This window comes from Stegostoma tigrinum, chromosome 38 (assembly GCF_030684315.1).
Source record: "Stegostoma tigrinum isolate sSteTig4 chromosome 38, sSteTig4.hap1, whole genome shotgun sequence".
Taxonomy (NCBI): domain Eukaryota; kingdom Metazoa; phylum Chordata; class Chondrichthyes; order Orectolobiformes; family Stegostomatidae; genus Stegostoma; species Stegostoma tigrinum.
In genome coordinates this window covers 3,697,994-3,714,364 of record NC_081391.1, presented here as the reverse complement: position 1 = coordinate 3,714,364, position 16,371 = coordinate 3,697,994, and the positions used below count along the sequence as shown (strand labels likewise).

Sequence of the window (16,371 nt, the reverse complement as noted above, 5' to 3'; positions counted from 1 at the left end):
GGGCACAGGAGGCGAGCATTATTACACATGCCCATATCAGAGGTAGAGTCAGAGGAACCTGACCAGGTGTTAAAACGCCCCAGAAGGAGCTACAAGAAAAAGTACCCATCTTTGTCCTCAGACTCAGAGGGCAAGGAATGTAATGATTATAACAAGGTCAGCCAAGTGGGCCTCATAGAATATGAGTTCCCTGATTGGACCAGGTTAGCATGCCCAATCAGGTAGCCCTGGCTGCCAGATAAAAAGCAGAGTGTCAGACATCTTGTCACTATGACAGGAAGCTCTGCGTGAGCTGGATCAGTGTTAAGATATTCCACCTGTAAACAATGGGGGACTTGGTGACAAGATACCAGTCTCTGTGAAATTACTTCAGTGTTGATCCATTTTCCTGATAGAGATCGATGAACACATTGCTGTTCATGATCATCTGAAACCTCAGTACATTCCGGACCCATTTAACTCTGCTTTCAAGGGGTTGGGGAACTGAAACAATAGGCACTTTGCTATTTCAGGCCCATATCCAGCAGACATGTGGACTGCAGCACTGGTAAGCAGGGAGATAGTCTTCCAGTTATACATTTGGCATGCACTCTCTCAGACTCTGCCACACACTTGCATTTAATCCATCGGCTGCAGGAAACAGGAAACTGTGCTCAATGCTGCTGACTACAGCCGAGTAAGCCAATCAGACAGCAAGGAATGGGGGGAGTGAAGGGGGCAGGTCTGGCATCAATGTCTGTGAGTCAGAGAGAGAGAGAGAGAGAGAGAGAGAAAGACAGAAAGAGAGACAGACTCGGAGAGATAAAGACAGACAGAAAGGGAAACAGAGAGGAAAGAAGTGAGAGAGACAATAAGAGAGGAAAAGAAAACAGAGATAGAAAGACAGGGAGAGAAATATGAAGGCCAACAGAGACAGGGAAAGAGAGAGAGAAAGCAAAACTGACAGAGACAGAGAAAGAAAAAAAATCATGAGAGAGAGAGACTGTTAGAAAGAGAAAGACAAAGAAAGACCAAAAGAGACCCCACAGTTTTAAACCATATCTTGAGTTCTAGATACCCCACAACATCCTCTCACACTCAACCTGTCAACTGCCCCTCTCAGAATTTTATTTCCATAAGTTCACCTTCTCACTGTTCTCAATTCCAAACTGTCCAGCCTGTTCAATCTTTCCTCTGGCAGACAAATTCCTGATCCCAGGAATCAGTCTTCAACCATTCGCTGAAACTGCTTATATCATAATCTTTCCTTAAATAAGGAGGAAAACTGTGGTCTAGATGAGGTCTCACAAACATTCTACACTGTTCTAGCAAGACTTCTCTACTTTTATACTTCAATTCTTGCAATAAAGACAAACATTTTGTTTGCTCTCCTTTTCTCCACCTCACTATCCGTCTCTCTCTCTCACACACTGTGATGCCCTCATTTCCTTGCAACATCTAGTTCACACTCTCTCTCGCTCACTCCATCTCTTGCTCACTCTATCTCTCTCACTTGCTCACGCTCTCTCACTCCACTTCTCCCATTCTCTCTCTTTCTCACACTGTCTTTCCATCTCTCATTCTTTCATGCCATCAGTCTCTTATCCTCTCGTACAATCTATCACTCACCCTTCTTTCTCTCCGTCACACCAGAATGATGATGGGAAATGGTGGTGGGGTGACGGTCAGTGGGGCCATTAGTCGGATGTGGATCAAAACCAGGGCACCTCCCTATGAGTACTCAACGTGCTACAAGGCTGGAGGGACTCTCCAGCTGCTTTTATCTTCCCAAACACAATTTGTATTCCCCACAGCCAGGCAGCAAACCCAGCCTACTGGACCTTTACACCTAGAAAAGATGTTTGTTCAGCAAACCCACAAAAACAAACTGAATATCAACTTCAACCTGGGCTAAAAGGGTAGGCTTTGAGGACAGATTGTATTGACTCAGTTTATGTTTCCTGGGGTCTGGATGATTAAGGATGATCACGTTGAGGATTTTCATATTGATTAAACGAGTTAATAAGGTCAACAGGGAGAGACTAGTTGCTCTGAGCGGGGAGTCTGGAACAAGATGCAAAATCTCAAATTAAGCACAAGGCCATTCAGGGGTGATGTCAGGAAATATTTCTTCACAGAAAGGGGAATGGAATTTTGAAGCTTTCTACCCCAGAAAACCTGTCAATGCTGTAGATCAACTGAAAAATCTCAAAATCACAGTTTGACTAGGTTAGAATATCAGAAATAATGTAGGAGTACAGAAGGCACAGGGTTGATCAATGGAACAGGTTTAAGGGGCTGAATACTATCTCCCTGCTCCATTGAACGTTCCTGGATCTTCAAATCGCACCCCACCACATCTCTCCATTAAACCAAATGCATTCACTTACCAAATAAACTTCCATCTTCCGTTTCTTCCTCAGGACCCAATCCTGGATTATCGATCTCAACTCTTGATTCATTTAAACAAACAAAAAGTAAATATAAAACTACAATTTGAGCACAGAGTAAAGATATATCTTTCCTACTTCCAGTCTACACTGTCACCCTCCAGGAATCTCCACAAACTCTCAGAGAAATGCTCCTTGACGAGTAGATTGTCACATGAGGGTCAGGGAGATTTCATTAAAATGCCATTCAATGTGAAGGGGGGTGAGGGGTGGAGATGTCAATCGCTTAAAAAGAAGTGACTTTCAGTCTTTTCAGGAACTTCTGGATGTTTGACCAAAACTGAATGCAAAACTTTTATTAAATAAAACCTCAAGGAACACAAACAACTATGTCAGGGAGGGATGAGGCCACAATTACCTAGTGCCCAGGACTGGAGCTCCTCCTGGGATCAGTGGGTGATCTGGAGATCAGTTCCTGATCCCTGAATCCAGTCCTTGTTGTCCTGGGATCAGTCTGTGATCTTGGGATCGAGTCTTCAGTGTCCTAAGATCGGCTTCTGAGACGGGATCGAATCCAAATAGTACCCTCAGTCCGAGCTCCTGAGATTAGTTTTGGGTTGATTCGGTTCCGGGATCTGGAATCGATTCTGATTCAGATCCTGATCCCAGGCTACAGGTCACAGAGGATTCTCTGTACTTTACAACACCTCATCTTCTACTTTTTTTTGTTTCTCAACCATACGTCAATCCACACCGTCTCCCAGTAGCTCCAACTCCGATCTCGGTTCCGTGATCCACTCTATCGCTCCAGATCCAAACCGGTTTCAGCTGCTTCTGCCCCTGAGCCGGCCCCACGAGGACCGTGACTGCCACCTGTCGGCACCTATTGGGCAGGACAAGCACCCCGGTCCCGCATGGTCCGTGACTGCCACCTGTCGGCACCTATTGGGCAGGACAAGCACCCCCGCCCCGCATGGTCCGTGACTGCCACCTGTCGGCACCTATTGGGCAGGACAAGCACCCCGGTCCCGCATGGTCCGTGACTGCCACCTGTCGGCACCTATTGGGCAGGACAAGCACCCCGGTCCCGCATGGTCCGTGACTGCCACCTGCCGGCATCTATTGGGCAGAATAAGCACCCCGGCCCCGCAAGGACCGTGACTGCCACCTGCCGGCACCTATTGGGCAGAACAAGCACCCCGGCCCCGCCAGGACCGTGACTGCCACCTGCCGACATCTGTTGGGCGGAACAAGGACAGGCCCCGATTGGACCGTGACCGCCACCTATTGGACACAACAGGGACCGGCCCCCGCATGGGCGGTGAGCGCCATCTGCTGGCTCCTGCTGAAACGGGGATACTCCTGATTTGGGAATCCAATGGCAATTGGCTGTGCTCGAGCTAATGTAACAACAATGTGTTGTCAATTAGAAACGTGAAATCAAAGCAACAGCTGCATTCGTAGCCAACGACCACTCCTTGCGGACTTCATGGTCAAAACTGGCACACTTCGTGACTGCCTGAAAGGAGGTAACCAGCTAGAAACTGATGTCCATTTCAAGCCCACCGACTCCCACAGCTACCTAGAATACACCTCCTCCCACCCACCCACCCTCCTGCAAAAATTCCATCCCCTATTCCCAATTCCTCCGCCTCCACCACATCTGCTCCCAGGATGAGGCATTCCACTCCCACACATCCCAGATGTCCACGTTCTTCAAGGTCTGCAACCTTACCCCCGCAGTGGTCGAGAACGCCCTTGACTGCGTCTCCCACATTTCCTGCAACACATCCCTCACACCCTGCCCCCGCCACAACCGCCCTAAGAGGATCCCCCTCGTTCTCACACACCACCCCACCGACCTCCGGATACAACGCATCACCCTCCGACACTTCCACCATCTACAATCCGACCCCACCACCCAAGACATTTTCCATCCCCACCCTTTCTGCTTTCCGGAGAGACCACTCTCTCAGTGACTCCCTTGTTCGCTCCACACTCCCCTCCAACCTCACCACACCAGGCACTTTTCCCTGCAACCGCGGGAAGTGCTACACCTGCCCCCACACCTCCTCCCTCACCCCCATCCCAGGCCCCAAGATGACTTTCCATAGTAAGCAGATGTTCACCTGCACATCTGCCAATGTGGTATACTGTATCTGCTGTGGCTTCCTCTACATTGGGGAAGCCAAGCAGAGGCTTGGGGACCGCTTTGCAGAACACCTCCGCTCGGTTCGCAATAAACAACTGCACCTCCCAGTCGCAAACCATTTCCACTCCCCCTCCCATTCTTTAGATGACATGTCCATCATGGGCCTCCTGCAGTGCCACAATGATGCCACTCAAAGGTTGCAGGAACAGCAACTCATATTCCGCTTGGGAACCCTGCAGCCCAATGGTATCAATGTGGACTTCACCAGCTTCAAAATCTCCCCTTCCCCCACTGCATCCCAAAACCAGCCCAGCCTGTCCCCACCTCCCTAACCTGTTCCAACTCAAGCTGCACCTCCATTTCCTACCTACTAACCTCATCCCACCTCCTTGACCTGTCCGTCTTCCCTGGGCTGACCTATCCCCTCCCTGCCTCCCCACCTATCTTCTTTTCTCTCCATCTTCGGTCTGCCTCCCGCTCTCTCCCTATTTATTCCAGAACCCTCTCCCCATCCCCCTCTCTGATGAAGGGTCTAGGCCCGAAACGTCAGCTTTTGAGCTCCTGAGATGCTGCTTGGCCTGCTGTGTTCATCCAGCTTCACATTTTGTTATCTTGCCTGAAACGATTAGTTATGTTTTCATACAAAAATAGAAATAGCTGGAGAAACTCAGTTGGTCTGGCAGAAACTGTAGAGGGATAAACTGCGTTAAGGTTCGAGTCCTGTGACACTTCGTCAGAGTTAAAACACAGAAAATAGGAGCAGGAATTTGGCCCTTCGAGCTTTCTTTGTCATTCAATGTGATCATGGCTGATCATCCAATTTAGGAGACTGTTCCTGCTTTTCTCCCCCCTGTATCACTTCGGTCCCAAACGCTACATATGCTTCTTTCTGAAATCATACTGTGTTTGACCTCGACTGTTTTCTGTGGTAGTGAGGATGATATATCAGATTTGGAGATTTGTGGGGTGTGGGGTGATATGGGAGGACCAGGGCCACTCTAGCTTTATTTGGCGGAAGAATGTAAGAGCTAAATATCATTTAAATTGAGAAAAACTGCAGAAAGCTACAAAACAGTGGAATTTATGAGGCCTCTGTAATGAATCACAAAAAGCTAATATCTAAGTCCAGCATGTAATAGAAAACAAATTGAATGTTGGCCTTCAGTGTAAAGGGAATAGAATGCAAAATGTAATGGACCGGACCAGACCAGACACCCTCAAAATGTAGTAAGGGGACAGCCTAGAGGGTAGAATTTGAATCCAATTTTTAAAAAAATCCAGATTTAAGAGTCTAATGATGACCATGAATTGATTGTCAGAAAAGCCCAATTAGTTCCCTAATGTCAAAGAACAAAGAAAATTACAGCACAGGAACAAGCCTTTCGGCCCTCCAAGCCTGCGCCGATCGAGATCCTCTGTCTAACCTGTCATCTATTTTCTAAGGGTCTGCGTCCATTTGCTCCCCGCCCATCCATGTACCTGTCCAGATATATCTTAAAAGATGCTAACATGACTGCGTCTACCACCTCCGCTGACAACGTGTTCCAGGCACCCACCACCCTCTGTGTAAAGAACTTTCCACGCATATCTCCCTTAAACTTTCCTCCTCTCACTTTGAACTCATGACTCCTAGTAATTGAGTCCCCCACTCTGGGAAAAAGCTTCTTGCTATCCACCCTGTCTATACCCCTCATGATTTTGTAGACCTGAATCAGGTTCCCTCCTCAATCTCCGACTTTCTAATGAAAATAATCCTAATCTACTCAACCTCTCTTCATAGCTCGCACCCTCCACACCAGGCACCATCTTGGTGAACCTCCTCTGTACCCTCTCCAAAGCATCCACATCCTTTCAGTAATGTGGTGGCCAGAACTGTACACACTACTCTAAATGTGGCCGAACCAAAGTATTATACAACTGCAACATGACCTGCTAACTCTTGTACTCAATACCCTGTCCGATGAAGGAAAGCATGCTGTATACCTTCTTAACCACCCCATTGACCTGCGTTGCCACCTTCAGGGAACAATGGACCTGAACACCCAGACCTCTCTGTACATCAAATTTCCCCAGGACTTTTCCACTTACTGTATAGTTCGCCCTTGAATTAGATCTTCCAAAATGCATCACCTCGCATTTGCCCGAATTGAACTCCATCTGCCATTTATCTGCCCAACTCTCCAGTCTATCTATATTCTGCTGCGTCCTTTAGGAAACGAAATTACCATCCTTACCTGGCCTGGCCTACATGTGATTCCAGACCCACACCAATGTGGTTGACTCTGAGCTGCCCTCTGGACAATTAGTGATGGGCATTAAATGCTGCCCAGCCAGAAATGCCCTCATCCTGCGAGTGAATAAATTAAAACAGTTTAGTCTTCTCATTCTAGCAGCAGAGAGAGCACTCTAGCTGTTAGATCCAGCAATAGAAAACTTTCTCACCAACTCAAAACCAAACTAAAAATCTTCTTGGGTTTGTGTGAGCCCTGACACCACCCACTCATGATTCTTTTGTGTCATTAAAACACACAGGGAAACTCAAAATTTGTTTACCAACTCTGAAGCAGACATTTTGGCATCACTTTGGTAACACCTTTCTGCAAAAACAAGACAGAACACATCTCTCCCAAAGGCATAGTACTGTCATTAAAATTAGGGAGGTTTTGCTTAAAACATACAAGGCACTAATCAGACCAAACTGGAAATAAAGTGAATAGTTTTGGGCCCCCTAACTAGGAAAAAATAAACTAGTAATGGCCGTAGTTCAGAGAAGGTAATTAGATTGATACCGGGTATGGAGGAGAGTTGTTAGATTGGGCCTGTATTCATTGGAATTTAGAAGAATGAGAGGCAACATTATGAAACATACAGTAGGTTCCAATATAATGCATGTTTCTTCAACACAAATTGGGGTTAACGCTATTGAAGAATTTAGACCGCTATTTGTAGAACTGGAACTTTTGTTATCTGTATTGGCTGTAACGCAATTCCAGACCCATTAGTTTAAATGCGCAGCTATCATGTGATTTTCTTAATACAAGAGAACGCATGAGAACAGAACTAGTGTGTTATATCAGAAGCGACTGTACAAGATTTTTTGAGGGAATTGACAGAAAGATTGTTCCCCCGTGACAGAGTCTAGAACCAGAGGGCATAATCACAGAATAAAGGTTGCACATTTAAGACAGAGGAAGAATTTCTTCTGAGGGTTGTGAATCTGTGGAATTCTTTACCGCAGAAGGCTATTGAGTCTCTGTTATGAAGTATATTCAAGGTTGAGATAGAGGGATTTTTAATCAGTAAGGGAATAAAAGGTTATGGGGGAAAAAAAAACAGGCAGGTGGGGTAGAGGATGATCAGATCAGCCATGATCTTATTAAGTGGCAGAGCAGAGTCAATGAGCTGAATGGCCTAATGCCGCTTCTCCGTCTTATGATTTTTATGATAATATGATTGATCATTATCATATTGCTGTTTATGGGATCTAGTTGTATGCATATTAGCAGCTGCTTGTTCTGAAACATCAAAGTAAGTGGGACTTGAATGGTAATTAGCTGGCTGCAAAAAGCTTTGAAAAGTCCTGAGGTTATGATTTACATAATACACATTACAAGTTTCATTCATCTTTCTCATCTCAAAGACTGAAACCCTTAAAGAATGAGTAACAAGACAAGCTCAGTGTGTGACAATCAGCTCTGTTCAATTAAATCATGGCTGCAGTGCACATTATTACCACCTACCCACTTGCATTTCATAGCTTTTAGACCCTTATTAAACAAACATCTGTCAATCTCAGGAAATATTGAGCTCACCTCCAGCCACAAGATAAGTTTTGGGTTTGGGAAGCTTGGGAAAAAGTGCCAAATTTTCATAACCCTTTGTGAGAAAAGGTCATTTGCCCTAATTCTAACATCAACGTTATTCCCTCCTAAATTTGAACTCCTGGCACCAGATTAAATAGTTTTTCTCTCTCTCTACCCTTTTGACTCATTTGCCTCTTAACATTCTATATTCAAAGGAATTGAAGCCTAGGTTGTGCAAGCTGTTTCCATAATTTAACTTTTCACTGGTGTAATTCTGCTAAAGCATCAGTACAGCCTCTCAAGGGAAAATATATCCTCATTGATTTTCAAAATCCAGAACGATAAGACTCTAGATAAGGCCTTGAAGCCTATAGGACCAGTCCACACATGCCAAGAAATCTCAAATGTTCTCATTTTTATGTTCAAGAGCTAACAATTTTGGCCAAAAGCCTTTTCTTTAAAAAAAACGAAGTGAGCTTCTGCCGAGATAATATTTTTCCTTTGCCTACTGAATGTTTATTTGCATGTTGTGGGTTATTCAAAGGGGTAAACATTTATATTATCATTTTAGAAACCTTCACATCTTCGTTTAATGTTAACTCAAAACTAATTGAAGAACCTAGATCAATGGATCTTTTAAAAGTCTAATACAGAGAAAGCACACAATTGGCCATATCAGTACCGAGATAAAACAATTAGGTTTATGCTCTGACCTAAAGATCTGCTAGTGGAGAAAGACAGTATATTCCTTCCATCTCAGTTACATTAGCATTGAGATTTCTGTACTTGTGATTTGTGATTTCTGACACCCTCAACTCTTTTAAAATGGATGATCATAAAACCACTAACCAGTTTTCCTCACTTAATTTATCCAAAGTGTCTTTGCAACATGCTGCTCCCATCTATATCCTAAACTGTGCCACTAACTTGGTGTCACCAACTTGTTTACACTACTTTCTATAAATAATTGATAGCAAAAAGCCGTGACCCTAGTGTACAACTCTTGTGGTTGCACTGGTCACATCTTGCCAATTGCACATAATCTTATCCCTGCTCTTGCTCCCTCACCCTTGACAAATTCCATGCTTAAAGCAACATTACCTCCAATATTACATGCTTTTTGTTAAAACTTCTTCGTGGAATCTTATCAATGAAGTTTCTACAGAATAAAAATCAATAGGTAATCCCTTACCTACCCCTTCAAATTCGAATAGATTTACTAGACATGAATTACAGTTTACAAATCCAGAGATTGTTCTCCTTCAAGAGAAGATAGCTAAGAGGGGCTCTGATAGAAGTTTTCAAAAATCACAAGGGGCCTGAATAGAGCAGATGGGGGAGAAACAGTTTCTGTTCTAAAGGATTAAGGACAAGAATATATAGATTTAAAGGGATTTACATAATAGCAAAAATGACATAGGAAAAGTTCCCCAATGAATTGAATCTGGATAATACTTTATGGAAATGTGGTGGAGGCAGTTTTAATTAAAGCATTCCAATGGCACAAGATGATCAAATAGGAACAATGATCAAAGGTATGGAGAAAGGTGGGAGAATGGCACCAAATCAGGAGAGCCAGTGCAAAAGAAAAGGCTGAATGGCCTCATTCTAAACGATACTGGTATGTGATTCCGTGAAGCCCACGCTGCCCTCGCTAGCCCATGGCTTAGTCAGAAGAATTGCATATTCCAGTGGCTTGGATTCAAAGTGCTGAGCATGCAATTTTTCTTGTAGACACAAAGTTCTGATGAGGAGTTTCCAAGTGCAGTTCGATATAGAGACTCAGGGACCTTGACATTCATTGTGACCGATAAAATGCATTTTTGCCTTTGCTTTAATAACTATTATTTGCATAAATTGAATGCCTTGATTTGACAGCTTGCTGCAGCAGTTGAACTGAAAAAAAAAACCATTGATGCCTGTCCGCAATGATGCATTTTCGATCACTAACTATCCGTTGAATGCATTGATTCCTCTCATAGCTGCCTATTTTGCACAACTCTCAATCCCAACGAATAATACAAGTCCTTTCCTCTACTTGTACAATCTTCCCAAGATAGTTACTTAACTGCCAGTGTTAACCCTAACGAGAACAAAATACCAATGCATAAAGCAATAGTTACTGAAAATTATGGATCTTTTCTGCCAGGCTATCACTTATTACCAGCTGCTCTGAAATGGCAGCCAATGTTTGTGGTCTCAAACTATTTGGATCTTTAGTTCTTAATTCAAACCATTACTGCTTACCAAACAAGTCCTGCTCAATGAAGAGGTTATTCCAGGTTAAGTGGATGAGTGCTAACCATTGGTTAATTCACTTAGTTTTCATGCAAGGGATTGGTCTATCACTGGGGAGGGATCATAAAAGATTTACCAAGCATGGAGAGTTTCAGTTACAAAAACAAGTTGGATAGGCTAGGTCTTTTCACCGGAGTGTAGGAGGTCAAGGGGTGACCTCAGGGGGTTTATAAAATCATGAGTGGTTGAATAAAGTGAATAGGAAAGGTTTTTGCCCTAGAGTGGGAGTGCGCAAAACTAGGGAGCTTTTTTTTAAAAAAAAAATAAGCTGAGAGGAGTAAAATTTAAAAAGGAATATGGTGGGGTGGTTTGTATGTCGAATGAACTGCTGGAGAAAATGGTAGATGCAGGTAGAGTTACAACATTTAAATTGCATTTGAACAGGCTGATTTTTGCATCCAAATGACAAGATCTCCCTGAATCTCATGTGATCTAACTTTACTAGTCAGTCCACCATGTGGAACCTTATCAAACCTAATAACATTACATTTGGAAAGTATTAACAGGGTTAGAAAAAGCATGAGTTTATGCAAGGCAAGTCATGCTAAACAAACAGCACTGCCACCTCTCAGTGCCAGGGACCCAGGTTTGATTCCAGCCTTGGGCGACTGTGTGTGGAGTTTGCACATTCTCCCCATATCTGCGTGGGTTTCCTCCGGGTGCTCTGGTTTCCTCCCACAGTTCAAAGATGTGCAGGCTAGGCGGATTGGCTATGGTAAATTGCCTGTAGTGTTCAGAGGTGTGTCAGTTATAGGAGGATAGGTCTGGGTGGGATGCTTCAAGGGGTGGTATGGACTTGTTGGGCCGAAAGGGCTGTTTCTAAAAGAAAATCTGGAATTTTGCAGGATGTTATGGGTACAATAGATAATGAAGGACCAGTAGATATGGCTTATTTGTATTTTCAGATTGACTTTTTTTCAAAATCTGTCACAAGAGGTTAGTGGGCAAATATACAAGCACACAGAATAGGTGACACTATATTAGCATAGACCAAGAATTTTTCAAGAGGCAGGCATGGCTCGTGGTATACTGCAAGGATAAATGCTTGAGCCTCAGTTATTCAGGACATGTAAAATGACCTGGATGAGGGAAACAAATGCAGCATTTAAAAGTCTGTTGTTAGAACAAAACTGGGCAGGATTGAGACCTGGAGGTAAAGAGGTTTCAAGGTGATTGACAAGTTGAGTGAGTGGGCAAACACATGGCAGAAGTAGTACAATATGTCTAAGTATGAATCTATTCACTTGCATGTTTGAATAAAAAGGAAGAATGTTAGTTAAATAGTGATATATTGGAAGGTGTGGATGGATGTACAAAGGGATCTGGATGTCATTTGTACACCAAAGATAGACAGGCAGGTGCAGCAAGCATTTAGGAAGGCAAATAGTACGTTGGCCTTCATTGCAAGAGTTCAGAAGTAGGGATGACTTGATTTACTGCAACTTTTGGGGACATTGGTGAAACCATGCATAGAATATTTCATGTAATTTTGGTCCCCCTATAAGGAAGGACATACTGGCCTTACAGGGAGTGCACAGAAGGTTCTCTACTGTGAGAATGGTTGGTCTGTACCAAGGAGATACTGGTTGACTGGGCTTGTATTCACCACAGTTCAGAAAGAAGGGGGAAATCTGACTGACACAGAAATATTCTATCAGGGCTGTACAGATAACTAGATGCAAGGAGGCCATTTTTCCTGGTTGGAGAGTTTAGAACCAGTGAAGAGTGTGTTTCAGGATATTGGGGTAGACCATTAAGGACTGAGATAAGGAAAATATCTTCATTCGAAGTGTAATCCACCTGTGGAATTCTTTAACACTGAAGGCTTTGGATGCCAAATGATAAATTTATTTATCTTGAATATATTCTATAGCTTTTAAAGGCATCAAGGGGTATGGGGAGATAGCAAGAATATGACATTGAGATGATCAGCCACAGTTCTACTGAATTGCAGAGCAGGCTCACAGGGCCAAATGGCCTGCTTATAATTTCTATGAAGGGATAAAGGATAATCTAACGTTAATTGAAATTTTGACTCTCTTCATTCCTATTTTACTATTTAAATTGAATTTTAGTCAGAAAATGAAAGCCTCACTGCCATAAAAATCAGGAAACACTGTATATGCATAACACTGAATTCCCAAGGGTTTGTAGGGCAGAACTGAAATGAAGCAGGGAGATAGCTGGGGAGTACCACAAAGCTGTAAAATAAATACACCTGAACTGCTGCATTGGTCGCAAGCAGGAAGCAGCCCTTTATAGTTGCAGGACAGCACAGAAAAGTTCAACATAAAAGGAGTTTAACTCTCATGAATATCACAAATTGGACAGTCGACAAACATTCCACATCAACCAGAATTTTTCAATAAATCTTTATTTGTAACACAATTGTGGTAACATCTGCAAACCACTGTTACAATTCAGTTTAGCGGCACTGGTGTGACACATGTTTAAGGCACTTTTATAGAACTATGACAGTGCGTATGTGTCTGTTAAGAATTCAACCAGTTTCTGTAGCAAACCTTACACGAAGAAAAATGGAGCAAATTTTCCTGTGCGCAAGATAAATGTTGCAGCATTTAGGAAAGTGAGACACTTTTTCCTCTCTTAGCCCAATACTAGTGTGTTGTGTATGTAAAACATATCAAACCAAGGTCCCATACAACTCAGTGAATGAGGGAAGATGGATCCAGGATTGTTGTACGCAGAGAACACTGCATCTCTTACTAGAACTGGGCATGGAGTTTAAAACTGTGCAGTTCAAGATTTAGCACATTTTCCAGTTTTATTTTAATTGGAGGCCAGTGCTCAGAAAAAGAAAGATCATGATTGGCCAGAGCAAATGGTTACATTATATGCATATATATAAAAATGAGAATCCATTACCAAATTTTTCTTGATTATATATTTCCTTGTTTAAATATATATTTGGTCCTTAAAAGAATCACAGGAAATGAAGTCATTTTACAAATCCAGTATAGCCAACAGATTATCAAAAACCATTCCAAAACTATGAAGCAATTGTCATTTAGATAAAAATGAATATATATATCTATGGGTTTCCTTTCAACAGTCTTCTTGGGATGTCATTGCACATTAAAACATTTGCAGAGAAGTCAAGTCTTGGAACTGGCCAGATTTGATTTGTATTGTCTGGACTATTAGTGAACATGTACATCCGCTCCCATCAACCAGTTCTGCACTGCTCTTGACCAAGGATTTCAAGTGGACATTCTGAACCAAGCAGAACAACCGGATCAAGCAGGAATTGTAGTTTGCATTTTTAAACCTCTCAAAAGGCGTACCACAGAGAACAAGGAGTACTGGTGAGAAGCCTAACTTTTAAATTAAGATGGATGCCCATGCTAACTGCATATTGTGGAGCTGGCTCTTTGAATAAGTTCATTACTTGAAAGCATTGAGAGAGACTGACTGGAGGGAAAATGATATATTTTCTCATGAAAATAGACCATTCCATCAATAGATCCCAAAAGCTAAAGTAGTAAGTGAAGATTGTCACAATTAATTCATAAAAAATAAAAGGGTATTAGGGAAAGCACACTGGTTTGCTAGGCCTCAAATCAGTATGGACAAAAGTAAACTGAAAAGAGGTTTCCAATTAGATGTTAATTGTTTTCTGTTACAATCTGAGCTAATTCGCATCAGCAGGAAGAGAGAAAATTCTGTTCTCAATGCCACTGAAACCTCTCTGGCAGTGATTGGGTAGCCTGCTCTCCACAAGGAACCAACTCCAAGCAGCAAGACTTCAAATAAGAAATACTTTGAATGAGGCAGAACTGCTGTTAGTACATATCAATGCTTTCCTCAGAATTGAGTTTTCAGATCATCACTGTGCCATTTGTACAACACCCATTGATGCTTCTGAACCAGTGAATTAACTTTTGCTGCATGAACCCCAAATGGTTATAAAGGATTGTCAAAACAACGTGCATTTGTCATCTAAAACTAGACACGAGTTTCAGGAGCCTCTTGCCCAATGGAATTCTACAATCCAAAATCACAATACTAAAAACATAACTGAAGTAAAACAAGGACAAAAACTCTTCTTTTAAAGAAAATGAAAAGTATTGCTCCACAGGCTCAATTCCAGGTTAGGTCAGGTCACAAACTGAGAATTAGAGAGCTGCAATTAATTTTAAGAAACGTAATTCTACATAAGGGTTCGGTATTAACCCTCCTTCACTGGGTCTGCTGCTGCATGTATGTATGATGAACCTTATTCTTCCTGATACACAATAACTGTTCTATGCTATTAGCACATTACAAAATTATTCAGAAAGAAGTTATATAAAGCTGAGCGGGAAAGAAGATGGGGCAAGTGCCCTGGTGTTACCTACAGCAGCATAAAATACACAGCTATGCATTTTCAAAAAAGTCATAATCACAATTGGCCCAATAATGGCATTTACACTGCAAATGCAGGTTGGCATTTTGGCATTTATTCAGCAGCTTTGGAATCTCCTGCATCACTTCGACTTTCAACATCATCATCCGAGATTTCATCCAGTTTTCTGCCTGCGGTACGACGCACAGTGAATGGCACATCCCCACGCCTATGAAGAAACATATTCAAATATTTTTTCACAATGAACTTGATGTCAAACAATTTAAGAGCTTGAGAGAAATACACTGATTACCAACATGCAGTAATTTCAGCTGAATAGGAGGTCAGAGCTTCTCCTGTAATTAGTTTCTCAACAGATTACACGTTAGCTAAACACTAGTGGACATGTTAAGGATTCAATAAGTTTTAAAATCAGGACCCTTAAAACTGACAATTTATATAAAAAAAGCTGATAGCACAAACCAGAAATTCAGATTTCCTTGCCATTGTACAATACTTGGAGCCTGTTCTGCCATTCAATTAGATCAAAGAATCTGTTTCTAAACTGTATTTATTTGCCATTATTCTGTATCACTCAATACCCAAACCTAACAAACACCTATCGATTTACTCTTGAAAATCTCAGTCACCTTGGCATCAGAGCACAGATTTCAACTAAAATGAAAGTAAATACTGCAGATGCTTGAAATCTGAAATAAAGGGAAAATGTTGTAGGAATTCAGTGGGTCTGGTAACATCTGTGAAGAAAGTAACAGCCAAGAGCCTATGACTTCAGAACTGAAAAGGGTTAGAAACACTGCTTCACCAAGAAGTTGCCTTTGAGGCCTTGAACAATGAGGGGTGGGGTGGTGAGGGGGGTGACTGAACCAAGCAGAATGCTCAGCAAATAACTGATTTAAGCAGGAAATGTAGTTTGCATTTTTAATGCCACTCAAAAAAGGTGCAGAGAACAAGGAGTACTGGTTAGAAGCCTTACTGCATTTGCATAGTTGGAAGATGTAGGGAGATGAAGGAAATATAAACAAGGTTACAGGAATGGATCTGAAACTCAAACAGACACTTTATTTCAGCACAAGCTATGAATTGTGACAAGATTTTCAGACAGTTTGTGCACTTACAATAAATACACATACTTAATTTCTTCTGCTGTGAAATTTGCTGCAGCCCAAACTGGCTTCATGTTCCTGCTGACCTTAGCAGACTAAAAACATGAACTGTTTCAGGAAATAGGCCTTTTTGCTGACCGGCAGAGACTGAAAACACAGACTCTTCCCAATGGATCGGAAAACTAAAAACTGAACAATACTTTTTCAATTTCAAGTTTTCAAAAGAGCATGACTGAACCTAGAGATAGCAAGAACTGCAGATGCTGGAGACAGGGTT

General features: G+C 42.4%; 2 protein-coding genes across 4 annotated transcripts in view; both read right to left on the bottom strand.

The window, feature by feature from the left end:
- Window positions 1-3,219, bottom strand: part of slc25a38b (solute carrier family 25 member 38b) — a 30,180-nt gene extending 26,961 nt beyond the window's left edge. The window contains exons 1-2 of one of the 2 annotated variants that reach the window (XM_048521394.1): window positions 2,788-3,219; window positions 2,370-2,431 (exon numbers count right to left, since the gene is read on the bottom strand). In XM_048521394.1, coding sequence (XP_048377351.1) covers window positions 2,370-2,384 — 15 coding nt within the window. In that variant the 5' untranslated portion in view covers window positions 2,385-2,431; window positions 2,788-3,219. Of the gene's footprint in view, window positions 1-1,608; window positions 1,718-2,369; window positions 2,432-2,787 lie in introns of those variants that run through there. The other variant, XM_048521395.1, reaches the window with a different exon arrangement.
- A 9,759-nt stretch (window positions 3,220-12,978) lies between these two features.
- Window positions 12,979-16,371, bottom strand: part of LOC125447308 (myosin-9-like) — a 149,237-nt gene continuing 145,844 nt past the window's right edge. For both annotated transcript variants that reach the window (XM_048521626.1, XM_048521627.1), the window contains one exon: window positions 12,979-15,196. In XM_048521626.1, coding sequence (XP_048377583.1) covers window positions 15,082-15,196 — 115 coding nt within the window. In that variant the 3' untranslated portion in view covers window positions 12,979-15,081. The remainder of the gene's footprint in view (window positions 15,197-16,371) is intronic.